Raw genomic sequence first — 13,652 nt, 5'->3', positions numbered from 1 at the left:
TTTATGGTTGAGTAATATTTCATTGTATACATATACCACATCTTTATCCATTCATCTGTTGATGGACATTTAGGTTGCTTCCATGTCTTGGCTATTATAAATAGTGCTGCTATGAACACTGGGGTGCCTGTATCTTTTCAAATTACAGTTTTTATGTTTTCTGGATATATGTCCAGGAGTGTCCAGGAGTGCAATTGCTGGATCACATGGTAGCTCTATTTTTAGTTTTTTAAGGAACCTCCATACTGTTCTCCATAGCTGCACCAATTTACATTCCCACCAACAATGTAGGAGGGTTCCCTTTTATCCACACCCTCTCCAGCATTTATTGTTTGTAAACTTTTTGATGATGGCCACTCTGACTGCTGTGAGGTGATACCTCATTGTAGTTCTGATTTGCATTTCTCTACTAATTAGCGATGCTGAGCATCTTTTCATGTACCTACTGGCCATCTGTATGTCTTCTTTGGAGAACTGTCTATTTAGGTCTTCTACCCATTTTTTGATAGGGTTGTTGTTTTTTTTGATGTTGAGCTGCATGAGCTATTGGTATAATCCTATCCTTTATAATAGATTCTATCAGCTTGGAAATATTTCACTAATTCTTATTGGTAGTATTTCAAAAAAGAAAATGTCATCTCTCACATAACAAGAATTCTAAAACATTTCTAATATACCATGAGTTCATAAAATGTAAGGAACGGTTTTAGTTTTCCCAAATATTAGCACATAGGTAAACCAAGCATAAATGTCTATTGAACAAACATTTCAATGGGTGAATGGGCACATGTACTAAGGAAAAATGAAATACTTACCACTTGAAGCCTCTGTGAGCTCTGAAAGTAGAGGATACTCTCCAACTAAACATCCAGACTGCAGATTTAAACCAGATTCAGAAGATTTCTTGGAGAAAAAAAAAGAGTAAAGAAGTATTAAATTTTATTACTTATAGGATTACTGATATTTTTATAAAGATTTCAGTAAGCATTATAGATTATCTGGAAATCTGATATTAAATCAATCAATCCATCGCCTTCATTATCTAGTTAATTCTTACAGAAGTATATAGGAATCCTGTATTAGGAACCTCCAAAACATCCTACCCAACAATTTTCAGTTCCCTAGGAAACATTTATAGGGCACATTTTTGCTGTCTTATTGTTTGAAGTCTAGAAAACTATGTTAACTGCTTTCTTTTTTTTCCTCTCTCTCTCTCTCTCTCTCTTTTTAAAGGCTAGTCAAGTGAAGCAGTGGGAGTGAAGAAGGAACAAAGAAATCTGCAACTGGCTGTGATCAATTAATTGTAAGCACCACTGCATTCGGACTAGCCAACGCTTTCTTTAAAGAGGAAATTCTCAAAATAACGAAAAATATAATGACTAATCAAACAACAGAAGGTATCAATAGTTAGAAAAGGAAAACCATCAATGGTCAGAATAGAAAACACACTCATATTAATGTAAAAACCACTTGTAAATCATGGTGTATGGCCAAAAATTAATGGAAGTTCTGATAAGAAAAATTACTGTCAGATGATGATTCCATATCTACTAGAATAGAGCAGAGGGAGTGGAGATTATAAGCGACTCTGAGATATACATGAAACCCACGGGGGCCCTGATGGTCAACCCTAATGACCATCAGGCATTTATTAAGCCAGTCCAGATACGGTCAACAGGACACGTACTGGATCTACATGACAGAGAATGTGCAGGAAAAAAGCTTCCACTCTACCGGCATTAGGTGTCTTCTCTCACTAAAAAAACAGAAACCTGCCATATCAAACCAGAACTAAAGCTCGTGCGAGAACTAGATCCCCGTTTACATTTGTGTGAAGGTCAAGGATCCTCAACAGTATGATTATTATTATTATTATTATATATATTTTTTTGGCCGTTCCGTGCAGCACGCAGGATCTTAGTTCCCCATCTAGGGATCGAACAAGCGCGCCCTGCAGTGGAAGCGAGGAGTCTTTTTTGTTTGTTTGTTTGTTTTTTTGCAGGCCTCTCACTGCCGTGGCCTCTCCCGTTGCGGAGCACAGGCTCTGGACGCGCAGGCTCAGCAGCCATGGCTCACAGGCCCAGCCGCTCCGCGGCATGTGGGATCTTCCCGGACCGGGGCACGAACCCGTGTCCCCTGCATCGGCAGGCGGACTCTCAACCACTGCACCACCAGGGAAGCCCGGAAGCAAGGAGTCTTAACCACTGGACCACCAGGGAGGTCACTTAACAGTATTATTTAGTTCACGTTGGTTATCATCTTTTGATGATGTTGACAGCCTCTAGGTAGTTATAAGGAACAAAAGAATCCCTACAGCTACTTGAACGCAGTGGGGAGAGCAAGGGAGAAATTGCTAAATGGCACCATGCCTTCCAGCCGGTATTAAACCAGTGAGGGGCAGCAAGGCAGAAATGCCAGACCTCCAGACCTGAGGGGTACAGCCCAGGTATAATCTTCACCTCATTTACCAGTTCTGTGTAAATTAGGTGCTCATATCTGTCTCCCCCAGCAGACAAAAAGCTGTTCAAGGGCAGGACTGTGACTTTCTCACCATTGGACCATTGGTATCTACAAAAATACCTCAAAAATAGAAGACCAGAGGGCTTCATCTTTTCATAAAGTCTTTTTCATATCAAAAGCAACATATTAATCAAAACTGTCTCTAATAACCAATAAGCTAACCAACCACAAAAAAAATTGAACAAGTAGGAAATCTCTCTCTCTCTCTCTCTCCCTCTCTCTCACACACACACACACACAATTTAAAACCCAGCTAAAATACCACAATACAATATACATAAGTACTATAATTGCAAAAGGGCCTTGACAGTCAGTCCTAAAACTGACTAGCCAGAAATCCAAAGCTTCACTTTCCTATGTTTCCAGTAAGTGAATTACCTCAGAGAGATATGCAGAAGTTTCAACAGCACACTGTCTATCTGTATTGGGAAAAGCAGCAACATTGTGTATCTGGAGACCGAAGGCAGCAGTTAGGTTTCCATCAGAGCTGCTCGGAGAGGATATTCTCTGTCGCTTGGATGACAAGTTTGCAGGGAACTCAAACTGTTGACATTCACCAAGATTTTCCTTTTTGGCTAGGTACACAAAACAAAATAAAAACAAAACAACACAGGCTTCAATATTTTATTTTACAGCATCATTTGAAAACTGTGTACATCCTAATTTTAGTAAAATTTAATGCTTGAGCCTGAATACTTTATCAATGAAAACTCTAGTAGTACATTTTTTATTCAAAAAAGGAAATCTAACTGAAAAGTAAAAGAACATGACTGCTAAAAAAGATAAAAATTTAATTATTAGAATTGACTTTTTTCAGACTTTAAAATGTACAAAGATACGCCAAGATACATTTGCAATTTTGATATAGTATCTCATTCTATTTTTAAGTTTAGAATGAACCTTTTCTTTTGAACATTTTAAAGGATGTGGTTATGTTCTAATATTGGTTCTGCTTTGACCGTGTATGATTTTATGAAAAATACAGCCACAGTTCTTCCTAGGTACAAAAAGGGAATTTAATTGTCTACAGAACTTTAGTAATGATGTAAATAAAGTATTTAAAAGCTCAGATAAAAACTGAAAAATAGGGGCTTCCCTGGTGGCACAGTGGTTGAGAGTCCGCCTGCCGATGCAGGGGACACAGGTTCGTGCCCCGGTCTGGGAAGATCCCACAGGCCGCGGAGCGGCTGTGCCCGTGAGCCATGGCTGCTAAGCCTGCGCGTCCGGAGCCTGTGCTCCCCAACGGGAGAGGCCGCAATAGTGACAGGCCCGCGTACCGCAAAAAAACAAAACAAACAAACAAAAAAACTGAAAAATAGGTAAGTTACAAATTACAGATAAAAATGAGTACATCGGAGCAGGTGATGCACTGCAGAGGTAGATGAACTGGATTTATCTTGAGTAATGATGCCCTGCACCCAAGGAGGTGTTGAAATGTACTTGAAGATAGTTCAAGGAATCAAACAAAACCATTTGGAACCTTAGGGTTATGGTGGTTACAGCAAGACCAAGATTTTGTCTAGTTCTGGTGTTTGAAATGCTTTGTGATTGGAAAATCAAAAGTGACCAAAAAAATTACCAAATAAATTACAATCTAAAAGTTATGGTAAAGAATATGGCAGGCTATTAAGATGTCAGACTGAACATATCTGTTTATACTATCAGGGTTGGAAGTTTGGTATTCATTTAAATGCTTGCCAAACAATAACAATCCTCTAAAAAATCAAGGTTTATGCACTCAAATCTGCCACATGCCTTATTCTAAAGATGAAATGAGCCCACTGGCTTTGACATTATAACACTTAGCACTTAATTGTGGCCACATGGATACGTAAGACGTAGGCTCAGGAATGCTTGATATCATATTTTTTCAAGAGAAACCAGAAATCCAGATTTTTGCGTGAAATGTCCCAAATTTTAAATGGTAGGCCCTATTGAAAAATACAGCTCTACTCAGAAAAGACTGTAGAACTAAATCTTTACACTGAGCATGGTCTGAATAAATACTAAAGCCCTTCTTTCTACTCACTTGAGCCTGTGGTCTTGAACTCTCCTTCCGTCTCTGACAATTCAGGGCAGTCAGTCATTTTCTCGTTTTCCTTTATGGAGTGAAAAGCTGACTGGAAGGCAGACATTTGTTCTCTTAAAGAATGAACATTTCGATACAAAACAGGGCTGCCCTGTTAAAATACAGAAGCACAGAGGACATTATAAATCAAACCAAAGATAGGCTTTTCGAAGAGCAGAGGTAATACGTTGATAGAGCAGAGCCTCTCCCGCCGTGAACCACACACTCTTAGTCTGAATATTCGGTGTACGGCCATCATCTTCGTTTCTCCTCTCTCCTCCTTAATCTGAGCAAAGAGCAATAGCTACATGGGAAGTATAAACGTGGAGCTATAGGCTGGCCAGTACTGATACTGACAAGCCCATGGACCAGACAGGAGAAGTCTGGAGGAGATGGAAAGCACTTTAAAAAGGTACCCAGGCAGGGCCTCCCTGGTGGCGCAGTGGTTGAGGGTCCGCCTGCCGATGCAGGGGATACGGGTTCGTGCCCCGGTCTGGGAGGATCCCATGTGCCGCGGAGCGGCTGGGCCCGTGAGCCATGGCCGCTGGGCCTGCGCGTCCGGAGCCTGTGCTCCGCGGCGGGAGAGGCCACAGCAGTGAGAGGCCCGCATACCGCAAAAAGAAAAAAAAAAAAAAAAAAAGGTACCCAGGCAAAACACATCCCAATTATCTGAGGGCTTGACAATCTTTAAAAGGATTCTTTCTGGGGGCAGGGGAGGGGTGGTTAAGGACGCTCTTTTATAACTGAGAGTCCATAACCTGAGATAGCCTCAGAGAATCAAATGTGAAAGGGAAAGAGGTTCCGCACAAAATGTTTGAGAGGCCAGTTTAAGAGACTATATGGGGCTTCCCTGGTGGTGCAGTGGTTGAGAGTCTGCCTGCCGATGCAGGGGACACAGGTTCGTGCCCCGGTCTGGGAAGATCCCACACACTGCGGAGTGGCTGGGCCTGTGAGCCATGGCCGCTGAGCCTGTGCTCCGCAACGGGAGAGGCCACAACAGTGAGAGGCCCGCGTACCGAGAAAAAAAAAAAAAAAAAAAAAAGAGACTATATGGATGTTGAGCTGTACGAGTTGTTTACATATGTTGGATATTAATCCCTTAAAAAATGGGCAGAAGAACTGAACAGACATTTTTCCAAAGAAGAAATGCAGATGGCCAGTAGGCACGTGAAAAGATGCTCAACATCGCTAATCATCAGGGAAACGCAAATCAGAACCACAATGAGATATCACCTCACAACTGTCAGGATGCTATCACCAAAAAGACCACAAATAGGGACTTCCCTGGTGGTCCAGTGGTTAAGACCCTGGACTTCCAACACAGGGGGTGCGGGTTCAATCCCTGATCTGGGAACTAAGATCCTGCATGCCCTGTGGCGTGGCCAAAAAAAAAAAAAAAAAAAAAAAAAAAAGACCACAAATAACAAACATTGGCGAGGATGTGGAGAAAAGGGAACCCTCGTACACTGTTGATGGGAATGTAAATTGGTGCAGTCACTGTGGAAAACAGTATGGAGGTTTCTCAAAAAACTAAAAATAGAACTACCATATGACCCAGCAATTCCACTCCTGGATATACACCTAAAAAAAACAAAAACACTAATTCAAAAAGATACACGCACCCACCAATGTTCATAGCAGTATTTATAATTGCCAAGATACGGAAGCAACCTAAGTGCCCATCAACAGATAAAGAAGATGTGGTATATGTATACAATGGAATACTACTCAGCCATAAAAAAGAATGACATTTTGCCATTTGCAGCAACACAGATGGACTTGGAGGGCATTATGCTAAGTGAAATAAGTCAGACAGAGAAAGACAAATACTGTATAACATCACTTATATGTGGAATCTGAAAAACACAATAAACTAGTGAATATAACACAAAAGAAACAGACTCACAGATATAGAGAACAAACTAGCTGTTACGGGGCTGGGGTGGGGCAATATAGGGGTGGGGGAATGGGAGGTACAAACTATTGGATGTAAGACACGTTACAAGGATGTACTGAACAAAACAGGGAATATAGCCAATATTTTGTAATAACTAAATGGAGTGTAACCTTTAAAAATTGTATACAACATAAAAATTAAAATCAGTAGTAAGAATTTTATGTCCGTACAGTTGGCAAAGAGTTTACCCAATAAGAACAAAAAAAAAAAAAAAAAAGAGAGAGAGAGAGAGAGACAGACTATACGGAGGTCACAAGAAAGCATCAAATCCTGGAGACGGCTAAGGAAGAAGGGATAGGAAGAACTTGTCTATTTGGAAATTTTACCAAAGTTTTCCAAAAACATCCTTAGAAAATGATCTGCATGGCACCTTTGTCACATGTAGGTCTCAGCATAACTAGTTCCATCCAACCTAGTCTCTATTCATTTCCATCCAGACACACCCTCTCCCCAGGCGCCAGAAAAATATACAGACGTTCTGAAGTAGCTTAGGCACCCACCCACATATACCCTCTCCCCTCTGGCACCACCCAGCTAAATCTTCCTGATGTCATGGGAGCTTACTTCCTTAGAGCTAAAAGCTAGCCATTCACTGAAACTACAAAGCCAAATAGTTAAAATGGTCTAAGCACAGGAGCTCTCTGGAAACTCTGCTAACAGGATTTCAACCAAAGAGTCATCAAATTAAATTGGTATTAGCAGGGATAGAAGTGCCAGACAAGTGTAAGCAATATACAGTTTAATAGTTCTGTGACCTATAAAATAAATTACTGGTTAGGTTCTCTAGGTTCTTTCCCCCTCCCCCTTTATTATTTAGACTAACATATTTCCACTGATGTGGAGCTTATACCAATTTAAAAAATTATGCTAACAGGCGAAAGTAAAGTAAAAAAAATTACCTCCCGGGCTTCCCTGGTGGCGCAGTGGTTGAGAGTCCGCCTGCCGATGCAGGGGACACAGGGTTCGTGCCCTGGTCCGGGAAGATCCCACATGCAGCGGAGCGGCTGGGCCCGTGAGCCATGGCCGCTGAGCCTGCGCATCCGGAGCCTGTGCTCCGCAACGGGAGAGGCCATGACAGTGAGAGGCCCGCGTACCGCAAAAAAAAAAAATTAAATAAAAAAATAAAAAAAATTACCTCCCTTTAAGATATCATATGGAGAAAAATCAGTTAAAATCTTGAAGCCATGTTTGATGGTGAATCTGCTCACACACTGGATTCTATTCCCAGTTAAATACCTTCATAAAGCAAACTCTGTTGCATAATAACACAACATTTAAAATTCAAATACGGTTGATGATGTAAACCTTTATGACATAAACAGCACATAACATTTATAAAAAGCTGGTGGTCAACTCTTAACCTAACTGAGATATAGAGAAAGAAAGGGTTTATCCCAAAGTCATACAATTTACGTTGAATGTACATTTTTTGTACTTATATTTGAACATGGGAGGGTTACGTTTAATGTGCTAGGAGTTTGGAGCATTTTGAAATACTGCTTTAAACAAATTAAAGGTTCCCCAGTCAAAATTGTTGTTTCTGGGCTTCCCTGGTGGCGCAGTGGTTGAGAATCTGCCTGCTAATGCAGGGGACATGGGTTCGAGCCCTGGTCTGGGAGGATCCCACAGGCCGCGGAGCAATTGGGCCCGTGAGCCACAGCTACTGAGCCTGCACGTCTGGAGCCTGTGCTCCGCAACAAGAGAGGCCGCGACAGTGAGAGGCCCGCGCACCGCGATGAAGAGTGGTCCCCACTTGCCCCAACTAGAGAAAGCCCTCGCACAGAAACGAAGACCCAACACAGCCATAAATAAATAAATAAATAAATGTATTTTTAAAAATTGTTGTTTCTCTGTTTCCTGACGGAGAAAGAGAACAATGTTCACATACAAAAAGTAAAGGAAGCATTCAAAAACGTACTGCTTTTTTGATGCTTTTGTCTTAGGAATTCTATCGGTCAGTCAACATTCTTTCCATGTACCAGAAACTATTCAAGGGGCTCCGGCTACAGGGGGAAATTACATTCTAGAATGAAACTCTGAAAACATATTAATATAGTCTCAGGTACAAGAGGTGCCACTGAGAAGGTAAAGAAGGAGTGAGATTCAGTAATAACTGTGCTGCTTTACTTGAGTCAGGAGTAACATCTGAGCTGGAACTGAAAAAGAAAGTGGTAGTTGAGGGAAGATACTGGGGGGGGGAGGCATTCGGCAAGAACGAGGCGCAACAAGAGCAAAGGCCCTGAGAAAGAAGGCCCGCGTGCCCAGAAAATGGCAGGAGGTAGGGAGCTGAGAATAGGGGTAGGCGGGGCTCAGATCAGGGAGGGCTCTCAAGGCTTCAAGATGGGGTTTGAGTTTAATTCAAGGCGTAACAGGAAGCCACGGGAAGGTTTTAAGAGGCAGAGTGAATGATCTGATTCATTCTTTAAAAGTATCTCTTTGACTGCTCTGTGGGATGGTGGACGGACCAGGGAAGGAGGGAAATAAGGAGATCAGTTATGAAGAAGCACTTGGTGATTCAGGTAGAAATCACATTGGGGTTGGAGCAGTGGAGCTGGGGGACATGAGGAATTACAGGTAGGTTTTTGAAATGAAGCCAAAAGGTAATAATGGGTTGGATGTGGGAGATGAAAAGGGAAAAAAAAGGAAGGAACTGAGGAAGACTGGTAGGTCGTTGGCCTGAGCGACTGGATGACAGCGTGTACTGAGATGAGGAAGTGGACCTGAGGATCTCGTGGGGAATGGAAACCTGGAGTTTGGCTGTGGCCATGTAACACTCGAAATGCTTACTGGAACACCTAAAGGGAGATGTTGAATAGGCAACTGGGTATCTAAATCTGGAGCTCTACAGAACTCTGGGCCAATGTTAGACATTTCAGTCATCAGCCTACAGATGATGTTCAAAGCCATGGGAAAGGATTAGTTTACCTAAGGAAAGCAAAGAAAAGGGGGCAGAGGAGAGCCCTGGGGAGCTCAAGCATTTGTGAGGGGAAAACTGGAAGGGCTGGAATAAGCAAATGAAACACAGGAACGGATGAGTGACACAGGAAGAAAATCAGGTCAGTGTGGTATCCCAGAAACAAAGCAAAGAAAGCGCTTCAAGGAGGGAGTAGCTAAACTCAGTCAAAAGCTGAGGCAAGGTTGCGTAGGATGCAAACTTAGACTTAATCTTTGTCTTGGCCAAGATGCGGGCCATTTGTGATCAACGGTGACAAGAGTCTTCTCAATGGAGTGGCAGAAACAAAAGTCCGATTGGAGTGGCTACAGCAGAGAGAATGGGAAGGAAGGAAGTGGAGCAAGACAGGACAGATGGCTGTTCAAGGAGCTTTGCTGTGATGGACAGGCATAGGAATGGGATGCCATGGGGGTCTAGGAAGAGTTAAAGGGACAGAGTAAGACAAATGCATAAGGAAAAACAGGTCAGAATAACATACATGGTCGTAATAATGTAAACATTTGAATATTGATGTAACCAATCTATTGGGAAGTTATAGAGGATGGGAAGTGCATACATACATTTACGATAAAAGGTATGAGGAAGAAAGAGGGCTAACTTTCCACTGAATACAACGGGAAGTCAATAACTAATGCCATAACACTTAAAGATCAACAAGTAGCAATTAGGCAAAAAAAAAAAAAAAAGAAAGAAAGAAAGAAAGAAAAAGAAAAGAAAAGGCATGCAAACTGGAAAGGGAAAAGTAAAACTGTCACTATTTGCAGATACATATTATATATAGAAAATGACTACCCCAAAAAACTGCTAGAATAAACAAATTCAGTAAAATTGCAGAATACAAAACAAGCAGACAAAAATGTTGTGTTTCTACACCCAAATAAAGAATTATCAGAAGGAGAAATTAAGAGAACAATCCCATTTACAACTTCATCAAAAAGAATAAAACACTTAGGAATAAATTTAACCAAGGAACTGAAAGACGTGCATCCTGAAAACTGTAAGACACTGATGAAAGGAACTGAAAAAGACACAAATAAATGGAAAGATATTTTGTGCTCATGGACTGGAAGAAATAGTATTGTTAAAATGTCCATACTACCCAAAGCAATCTACAGATTCACTGCAATCCCTGTCTAAATTCCAACAGTATTTATCACAGAAATGAAACAAACAATCCTAAAGCTTGTATGGAACCACAGAAGGCCCTGAATAGCCAAAGCAATTCTGAGAAAGAACAACACAGCCGGGGGCATCATGCACCCTGATTTCAAACTATAATACTGCAGTCATCAAAACAGAAAAAGATGCATAGATCAATGGAAGAGGATAGGGAGCCCAGAAATAAGCCAACCCATAGATGGTCAATTAATTTACAACAAAGGAATCAAGAATCTACAGGCATAACTTGGAGATACTGTGGGTTAGGTTCCAGGTCACCACAATAAAGTGAATATTGCAGTAAAGCAAGTCACAAATGTTTCGGTTTCCCAGTGCATATACAAGTTATGTTCACACCATACTGTATTCTATTAAGTGCACAACAGCATTATGTCTAACAGCGTACATACCTTAATTAAAAAACCTTATTGCTAAAAAATGCTAACCATCATCTGAGCCTTCAGTGAGCAGCAATCTTTTTGCTGGTGGAGGGTCTTGCCTCAAAGACTGATCAGGGTGGTGGCCGCTCAAAGTTAGGGTGTCTGTGGCAATTTCCTAAAATAAGACAACAATGAAGTTTGCCACAAAGACTGACTTTCTTTCACAAACGATTTCTCTGTAGCATGCAATGCTGTCTGACACCATTTTACCCACAGGAGAAATTCTTTCAGAATTAGAGCCAATCTTCTCAAACCCTGCAGCTGATTTATCAACTATGTTTATGTAATATTCTAAATCCTTTGTCATCATTTCAACAGTCTTCAAAGCATCTTTACCAGGAATAGATTTCATCTCAAGAAACCACTTTCTCTGCTCATTCATAAAAAGCAACTCCTCATCCATTAAAGTTTTATCATAAGATGGCAGCAATTCAGTCACATCTTCAGGCTCCACTTCTAATTCTCTATTTCTACCACATCTGCAGTTACTTCCTTGAACCCCTCAAATTCTTGGGCCCCACAAAGTCATCCATGAGGGTTGGAATCAACTTCTTCCAAACTCTTATTAATGTTGATATTTTGATCTCTGATCCCTTTCCATGAATCATGGATGTCCTTAATGGCATGTAGAACAATGAATCCTTTCCAGAATGTTTTCAATTTACTCTGCCCAGATCCAGAGGAACCACCATATATGGCAGCTATAGGCTTACAAAATGTATATCTTAAATAGTAAGACTTGAAAATCAAAATTATTCCTTGATCCATGGGCTGCAGAAGAGATGTTGTGTTAGCACGCGTGAAAACAACGTGAATCACATCGTACATCTCTATCAAAGCTCTTGGGTGACCAAGTGCACTGTCAATGAGCAGTAATATTTTGAAAGGAATCTTTTTACTGAGCAGTAGGTCTCAACAGAGGGCTTAAAATATTCAGTAAACCATACTGTAATCAGATATGCTGTCATCCAGACTTTGTTGTTCCATTTTTAGAGCACAGGCAGAATAGATTTAGCACAACTCTTAAGGGCCCTAGGATTTTCAGAATGGTAAATAAACTTTGAATTCAACTTCGAGTCACCAGCAGCATTAGCCCTTAACAAGAGAGGCAGCCCGTCCTTGAAGCTTTGAAGCCAGGCATTGACTTCTACTCTTTAGTTATGGAAGCCCTAGATGGCATCTTCTTCCAATGTAAAGCTGTTTCATCTATACTGAAAATCTGTTGTTTAGTGTAGCCGCTTTCATTAATTTTCTTAGCTAGATCTTTCGCCTGGATAACGTGCTGCTTCACCTTGCTTTTATGTTATGGAGACGGCTTCTTTCCTTAAACCTCATGAGCCAACCTCTGCTAGCTTCAAACTTTTCTTCTGCAGCTTCCTCATCTCTCTCAGGTTTCACAGAACTGAAGAGAATTAGGGCCCTCCTCTTGATTAGGCCCTGGCTTAAGTGAATGTCGTGGCTGGTTTGATCTTCTATCCAGACCACTGAAACTTTCTCCACATCTGCAGTAAGACTGTTCTGCTCTCTCATCATTCGTGTGTTCACTAGCGGAGAACTTTTAATTTCATTCGAGAGCTTTTCCTTTGCATTCACAACTTGGCTAACTGTTTGGTTAAGAGGCCTAGCTTTCAGCCTGTCTTAGCTTTTGACATGCCTTCCCCACTAAGCTTAATCATTTCTTGCTTTTGATTTAAAGTGAGAGATGTGCAACTCTTCCTTTCACTTGAACAGTTAGAGGCCTAATTTCAATAGTGTTATTCTCAGGGAATAGGAAGGCCTAAGGAGAGAGAGAGAGAGAGATGGGGGAACGGCAGGTGGGTGGAGCAGTTTGAACACACACACACACACACACACACACACACTGCATTTATCAATTAAGTTCGCCATCTTATATGGGTGCAGTTCGTGATGCCCTAAAATAATTACAATAGTAATATCAAATATCACTGATCACCCTAATAGTAATGATATGATATAATATAATAATAAAAGGTAATAATGAAAAAGTTTGAAATATTGCAAGAATTACCAAAATGTGACACAGAGATACAAAGTGAGCAAATACTGTTGGAAAAATGGTGCCAGTAGACTTGCTTGACTTAGAGTAGCCACAAACCTTCAATTTGTTAAAAAAAAAAAAAAGGGGGGTCTTTCCTGGTGGCGCAGTAGTTAAGAATCCGCCTGCTAATGCAGGGGACACGGGTTCGAGCCCTGGTCTGGGAAGATCCCACATGCTGTGGAGCAACTAAGCCCATGTGCGACAACTGCTGAGCCTGCGCTCTAGAGCCTGTGGAACACAACTACTGAAGCCCTTGAGCCTAGAGCCCGTGCTCCACGACAAGAGAGGCCGCTGCAGTGAGAGGCCCGCACGCACCGCAGCGAAGAGCGGCCCCCGCCTGCCCCAACTAGAGAAAGCCCGCGCGCAGAAACGAAGACCCAATGTGGCCAAAAATAAATAAATAAATTTATTTTTTAAAAATGCAAAGCACAATAAAAGGGGGTATGCCTATACAGTGAGAAAAGGACAGTCTCTTCTATAAACGGTGTTGGGAAAAC

At 41.4% G+C, this 13,652-nt stretch overlaps 1 protein-coding gene across 7 annotated transcripts in view; it reads right to left on the bottom strand.

The window, feature by feature from the left end:
• The window catches only part of CDCA2 (cell division cycle associated 2), a 54,521-nt gene that overhangs the window by 33,719 nt on the left and 7,150 nt on the right, over positions 1-13,652 (bottom strand). For all 7 annotated transcript variants that reach the window (XM_082615981.1, XM_082615980.1, XM_082615982.1 and 4 more), the window contains exons 5-7: positions 4,550-4,700; positions 2,899-3,095; positions 816-903 (exon numbers count right to left, since the gene is read on the bottom strand). In XM_082615981.1, coding sequence (XP_082472107.1) covers positions 816-903; positions 2,899-3,095; positions 4,550-4,700 — 436 coding nt within the window. The remainder of the gene's footprint in view (positions 1-815; positions 904-2,898; positions 3,096-4,549; positions 4,701-13,652) is intronic.

Source organism: Mesoplodon mirus (assembly GCF_964341445.2).
Source record: "Mesoplodon mirus genome assembly, chromosome: 1".
Lineage (NCBI taxonomy): Eukaryota > Metazoa > Chordata > Mammalia > Artiodactyla > Ziphiidae > Mesoplodon > Mesoplodon mirus.
This window is presented reverse-complemented; position numbering and strand designations above follow the sequence as displayed.